Source organism: Cannabis sativa, chromosome X (genome assembly GCF_029168945.1).
Source record: "Cannabis sativa cultivar Pink pepper isolate KNU-18-1 chromosome X, ASM2916894v1, whole genome shotgun sequence".
Taxonomy (NCBI): Eukaryota; Viridiplantae; Streptophyta; class Magnoliopsida; order Rosales; family Cannabaceae; genus Cannabis; species Cannabis sativa.
Genome location: NC_083610.1, coordinates 43870436 through 43877042, shown reverse-complemented (window position 1 = coordinate 43877042; position 6607 = coordinate 43870436). Strand labels below are relative to the sequence as shown.

Below are 6607 nucleotides of genomic sequence, written 5' to 3'. Positions count from 1 at the left end.
AAAAAATTAAAACACCGTTAAACCAAGAATTGCCGTTAGATAGACACTTTTAATATATAAAGATATTTTAGTATAAATTAAAATTTAACATAGTATTATATAAAAATATGATATAAATAATTCAATTTAATATTCCAAACAAGCTCTTTAAATAATGATATGCATATTTAGTGTTGGAGAGTTCTGCCTAATAACATTGTGTACTCTTCTCGTTGGACTTACTATCAAAATAATCATTATTAGTACGGAATATTTCTCTCATCACAGCCGTCCATAACATAGTCAAAGTCAAAAGCTTCAACCTGCAACCGGTTCACCCGGTTATTCCATTTCTCATTTTCGAAACTGTTTTTTTTTTGGTCATTTCCACAAATTTTCGAATTATTGCAGAAACTCAGGTGGTCACTGGGTCAGTACTAAGACCAGTTCTTTATTCATTTATTTCCTTTTTATTTATTTTTTTTCTCCGATCCCAATCTCTTAACTGATTTTCTTTTCTAAATTTTATTATTAAATTAAATTAAATTAAATTAAATTAGTAATTATTGAAGAAAAAAAAAGCCCAAATCCTAACTTCACCAAACCCTAGAGAGAGAAAATCGAGAGTGTTGGTTGGGTTCTAGAGAGAGAAAGTTCAAGAAAAAGCCCTAACAATTTGGCTATGGCGTCGTCCAAGGTATTGGCGTCGTCAAATTCGAGAAACTCGGATCTCTCTCGAAAATCATCTTCTGCTTCTTCTTCAGCTGTTAGAAGACCCAAATTATCGATCTCTGATCAACAATCTAAAATCAACGGTGGTGATCGCACTGTTAAATCCTCTTTGGACTCGATGACCGTCGATGGCTACCTTCGCACTGAAGCCTCAGCTATCAGTGCTGAGTCTACTCTTTTAGATGCACAAATTACTCTGATCGACCCGACTCCGACAACCTCCATTTCTGCTGCTGCGGTGGCAGTGGCTCCTGGAGATTTGAATTCCGGCAGCATTGGCTCATCTAGTGCTCCTAAGACTGTTGATGAAGTGTGGCGGGAGATCGTATCTGGAGATAGGAAGGAGTGTAAAGAGGAGGAGCAGGATATGGTGATGACGCTTGAGGACTTTTTACTTGCCAAAACTGGGATCGCTTCTGTTGAGGATGAGGATGTGAAGTCTCTTCCTGCTCCGATAACAGAGAGGTTGAGTGGTGGACTATTTGCTTTCGATTCGATCCCGCCTAGTCCGTTGCAGGCGTTGGACAATGTTGAGGGTTCGATAATTGGTTTCGGAAATGGTGTTGAGGTGATCGGTGGAGGTGGTGGTGGAGGAAGAGGGAAGAGAGGGCGGAATGTTTTGGAACCGTTGGATAAGGCTGCGCAGCAGAGACAGAGACGAATGATCAAGAATCGAGAGTCGGCTGCAAGGTCCAGAGAAAGGAAACAGGTGAATTTGATTTGATTGAATCTGGCAGAAATGGAAATTTTTCTTCTTAATCTGTTTATGTGGCTGAATTTTTATGATGGGTTTTGAATTTTGCAGGCATACCAGGTTGAATTGGAAACATTAGCAGTCAAACTTGAGGAGGAGAACGATCGGTTGCTCAAAGAGAAGGTACTGCACTTTTTTGGCTTTCAGTTCTGGAATCTCTTATGACTTTAGTTTTGGGTCAAAATTGTATTGATCATATGATAGATTATTAGTCAAATTGGGGAAATTTGATGTTTGTGACAGCATTTTGCCTTTCTAATGGGCATCAAATAAGATTAAGATTTGTAGAAACGTTAGTACTTAATTTAAGTTTTTACTAACTGAACCTTTTTCGGGATTATGATGCTTGAAGTTCAAATTTATTAACGCAAAACCCCGGCTATTATGAATTTTTGTTATGCAATGTTACTTGGCGTTTAACGTATTGAATATGTAAGCAATTGCTGAGCCACCACATAAGTTAGACACACTTATATCTATTTATTTTATCTATATGTTTGTATGAATTATCTGTGATTTGCTTAGTACATATGGATTTCCTTACAGTTCCATTTTTCAGTTGTGTATGTTTGCTCTTTACAGCTTACAAAATCTCATATTTAGAGTTTACACCTATTATCTATTTTGTGTGCATTCCCATTACTTACTGTATAATTCTTGATGGTGGAATTAACACTTGTATTTTCAACTTGTTTTGGGTATTGACTAAATTCTCTAGTATCTGTATGAGATTAGTGACAGTAGCGATATGGGTAGTAAAATCTAGATTATTTATTTAGTATCTGGGAATGGAATTACTCAAAGAAGTATTATTGTGTATAAATTTTTCAGTGGGTGTATATTTTCTTTTCTTTGATCACAACCTTCTCTTTATCAGCCTAAACCAAAGAAATTACATGTTTGTTCTCACAGAACTTTTCCTTTTATGCAGGCTGAGAGAACTAAGGAAAGGTTTAAGCAGGTACTGATTACACTTCTGATCCAACCTCGTAGTAACTTTATATCCATTGTAGAAGAAAAATTTGTTCGTAAATTTCTTGTTCGATTTAATTATACTGATCCTCAAGGAACAATAAAACAAATAAGAGTAAGAATAATACTGATTCAAGGAATAACAAAAACAATTAAGGTTGAAATTTATGTCTATGCTTTGAACAATTTTTCAAATGAAATTAGTGGTGAAGCATCCAGTTTATTACTTTTCTATTGTTGAAATGGGCAAACAATTACAATTTAAACTAGTATATTCAATGCTTTTGTGAGGTGGGTAGTTTTAGATTTCCTCTGATACTTGTGTGCTGTAGACTAGACAAAGTTCACTTGTCATTAGTTATAGCAAACTAGCTTGTGTTGATAATTAGGTGCTTATTTGACATTGAGGGACTGGAAGACATGTGCTTGGTATTTATATATTCATTTCGGGTTGATAGAGGATTAGCAGGACTAGACAAGTATTTCTTTTGGAAGGTCAATTGTTTCCAGCCATGTACATTGTTAGGTACTTGGTAGTCTTTTTATTACTTCTTTTGTTTGGGTGATGCGGTATCTAAAAAATTAGAATACATAAGGAAATTTAGCAGTATTCCGATCAAGGTCAAAATATAAGGAATAAAGAATAATCAACAACTGATATGCTGTGTTTTTCTATTTTGCTGCAGCTAATGGAAAAAATCATACCAATAGAAGAGAAGCAAAGACCACCACGTATTCTACGAAGAGTTCGGTCTTGGCTATGGTAGGAAACAAGACCGAAAGAAACAGAAAAAGAAAGGAAAAAAAAATGTCCAGATGGAGAGAGAGAAAAAAAGAATAGCACACTGTTGTTGGATTCTGATCTCCTAAATCATCAAATACCATACAGTCAAGAAAAAAAAAAGAGTAGTCCATCAAATCAATGGAGATAGGTTAGCTTCTTCTGTTGATATATAATTTAGTTAAAAGTATTATTTAGTAGGTATTATATATATCAGCCATGTATGCAAAACTTCTTTTCCCCCAAAAATTGTTGTTGTGAGGAAAAGAAGCTCATCCTTGAGATCAGTTATTGTTGTAATTAATATCTATGGGCATAGCAAAAGATAAGATAAGATGAGATGAGATGAGATGTTTCTTTTTCATTATTAATTTATTTATTATTATTATTATTATGATGTGTAATAGGAAAATGAATGAGTGAAAATGGTGGTTACAACAAGGTCATCTTCTTCTTCTCTCATTTAAGGATCTTGTTCCGTGATTATATGATTACTAGTTGTATTGTAATAGGTAATCTTGTGATTAACTTAAAAGCTTATTGTAATTCTTGTTTTAATTGCTTTATTAACTCTTAAACTAAATAATAACAGAAGGGTTCTCTTTTACGGTTGAATTTCTTGTTTTATTACTTTCTGGCTTTCAAGATTTTTTATTCCATAAATGCTAAAAAGTACGAATAGTGAGCTCGTTACCGCCACACCTCCTTGTAGCCACCAGTAAAATAAGAACTGAAAAAATATATATGTTTTTCTTTTAATTAAATAATGGGATAATTTAAAAACAAAAAAAAAAAAAAAATTTTTACGCCAAAAATATAAAATGCTAATTTTATTACATATATACCACCACACCGTTAATTCAACATTTGTACATATTTTTTTAAGTTTATTACATTTTTACTACATACACACAATTCAATTTTTTTGACACGTTAGTGATTGATGTATTTAATCACTTTATACATCATTTTCCTCCTTTTTCTCTTCTTTTTCCTTTTATTTTCTATTTCTTTTTATTTTATTTTTTTTGAAAAATAGTAACCTCCATAACTGAACACTTCTTTCTTCATGATCCCAACTCCATTTTTCCTCTTCTTTTTGTTCTTTAAATTTCTTTTCAACTCTCATTAATCGAATCCCATAACCGTTTTCCCTCTTTTTATTTTTCTCTTATCCATATATAAATATGGTTGTAACTCGTTCTTCATTAACTCCTTCCACTGTTCAATAAAAAAAATTCTAAAATGGGGTTGAAATCTTTAACTAATAGAATCAAGGGTAAACGACTTGTTGTTGAGGAGGATGACTCTGATTTCGCTCCTCCATTATCGAAACTTGGGCGAGCTCCTCTAAAGAAGAAATCAAAGGTGGCTGCCCATGAAAAAATTCCTCAAGATGATGCTAAAAAAATGATCAAGATGTAGTTGGTCTTCGGTATAAAGTTTGATTTTAGTTTCTTTTTTGTTTCCCCCTATTTGAAATTTGTTTGTTTTTGTCATTTGTGTGTCTTGTGTTTTTCGACTTTACTATTCTAGGTTTTTCATTTTAGCATTTCTTTTGGTTTTTTCGGGCTTCTATTTTTTTTAGTTTAATTTATTTGTTCTTTTTTTGGGTTTTTCATTTTCGTTTATTTAGTCTTAATTTCTGTTTCATTTTGTTCTTTTTTTTTTTTTTTTTTATGTTTTTTGTTTTTTTAGATGTTTTATTGTTTTTCATTTCAGTTTCTTCATTTGATCTATTCTCAGTTTGTATTAGTTTTTTCATAGTTTTTTAATAGTGTAAACACGTTTGTATGTGTTTTGTTTTGGGAATATATTGTTGTCTAGTTGTTTCCTGTCCATTTTTATATCATCAATGGGTAATAATTTGATTTATCATGGATGTTAGATGTTCAAAGAGTTTTTTCTGTATTTTAGTTTATTTACAGTTGTTTTGTAGTTTTATTATGGTTTTGCTACTTGCATAATATATAAACTATCATAAAATGATAATGCAACTATAAGGCAACCAAAACAAAAAATAAACAAACTTATACGTAACTTGTTGTCCCTTAATTCGAATTTGCTTTTCTTATTGTGTTTTTTTAAAAATATATTCCACATTAGAAACCAATAATCAACCAAAATGCACCTGTATATAACGTAGATCTATTATTCATAAGGTTTTTTTTTAAATTTTCACATCATACCTTGTTTTGGATTCGGGGCGAGCTCCAGATCTGTTTGTTACAGATCTACTTTTCATGAATTTAGATTTCGATATTAGGGGGAGTTGTTTTGATCGAATAAAATAAAAAATAATTGTGTAATTTCAGTTTCTTCCCATTTTTTCTGATTTTTTTTTTCATAAATTTTTGTTTAAATCATTGCAAGTCTTCTTTTTTAGTTGATTTTGCCGAAATTAATGGTTGTATTTCCCTCTTTTTGGTGTCATTTTGGTTGTTTTGCTGATTTGAAACGATCAAGGTATGTTCATCTTCATCGTTCATTCCGTGCGGCTGAAGGTTTAGAGCAGTTGGTATTTTTATAAATATTTGTATGTGGGCTGTATAAATGTTTAATGGGCCGGCCCATAATATTTTTGTAATATTTTTTTTTTTTTTGTATTTTCTTGTTTTTTTTTTCTAGAAAATAATACATAAAAACAATAAAAAAAATTAAAAATACTGATTGTATGAAATTTTTAATATTTTATACACACAAAATAATCTTTTAGGGGAGGTTTGAAATAAGTGTTCAAAATAATTTAATTATAGAGAATATTATGAAAGAGAATATGATTGTAGAGAAATATAAAAACTTGAATATAAGAATTTTATATATTATTTTAAAAAATTAAAATAAATAAGCAAATAAAAATTTTACACAACACACTTAAAATCAGATAGTTCATTCCTCGTCCAAACTTACAATTACAAATACAATGGATCATTCTAAGACTTGGTGGCCTTGAAGTGCTAATCTATCTATGATAAGTAATGTATTGGCATTTAATGAAATTCACATAAAATTTCAAAAATAAAATAAATAAAAAAAGAGTTTACTTTCTTTATATAATATAATGTAGTAATTCATTAGAAAAAAAATATATATAAAAATATATATTAAATAGATTATTATTTACTTGAATTATTTTGTGTTCACGGACTCATCACTATGGAAAAAGCTCGTCTAACGTTGTGAATGATAACATATATATATAAATAAATATTAATATGAGTAATTCCATTACTATATTTGTTTGTTTGTCTTTCCATTAAATGTGTATTTTTTTTAAAAAAAATAAAATAAAATAAATTGAACAAGATTTTATGAAATATTATTATTTCAAGCAAAATTCAACTATTTGTGTATATATCATTTCACATGCAAAAGCTTTAATTTGTTTA

At 30.6% G+C, this 6607-nt stretch overlaps 1 protein-coding gene across 2 annotated transcripts; it reads left to right on the top strand.

Moving 5' to 3' along the window:
• The first annotated feature begins 333 nt into the window (after positions 1-333).
• On the top strand, positions 334-3582 carry LOC115709192 (G-box-binding factor 4). 2 transcript variants are annotated; one of them, XM_030637249.2, is made up of 4 exons: positions 334-1420; positions 1517-1588; positions 2397-2426; positions 3124-3582. In XM_030637249.2, the coding sequence occupies exons 1-4, from the start codon at positions 662-664 to the stop codon at positions 3202-3204; spliced, it is 942 nt and encodes a 313-aa protein (XP_030493109.2). In that variant the 5' UTR covers positions 334-661; the 3' UTR covers positions 3205-3582. The 2 variants fall into 2 exon arrangements, with proteins under 2 accessions (XP_030493109.2, XP_060963079.1); XM_061107096.1 differs by having other exon boundaries at positions 368-1420; positions 2397-3246.
• Positions 3583-6607: the final 3025 nt, after the last annotated feature.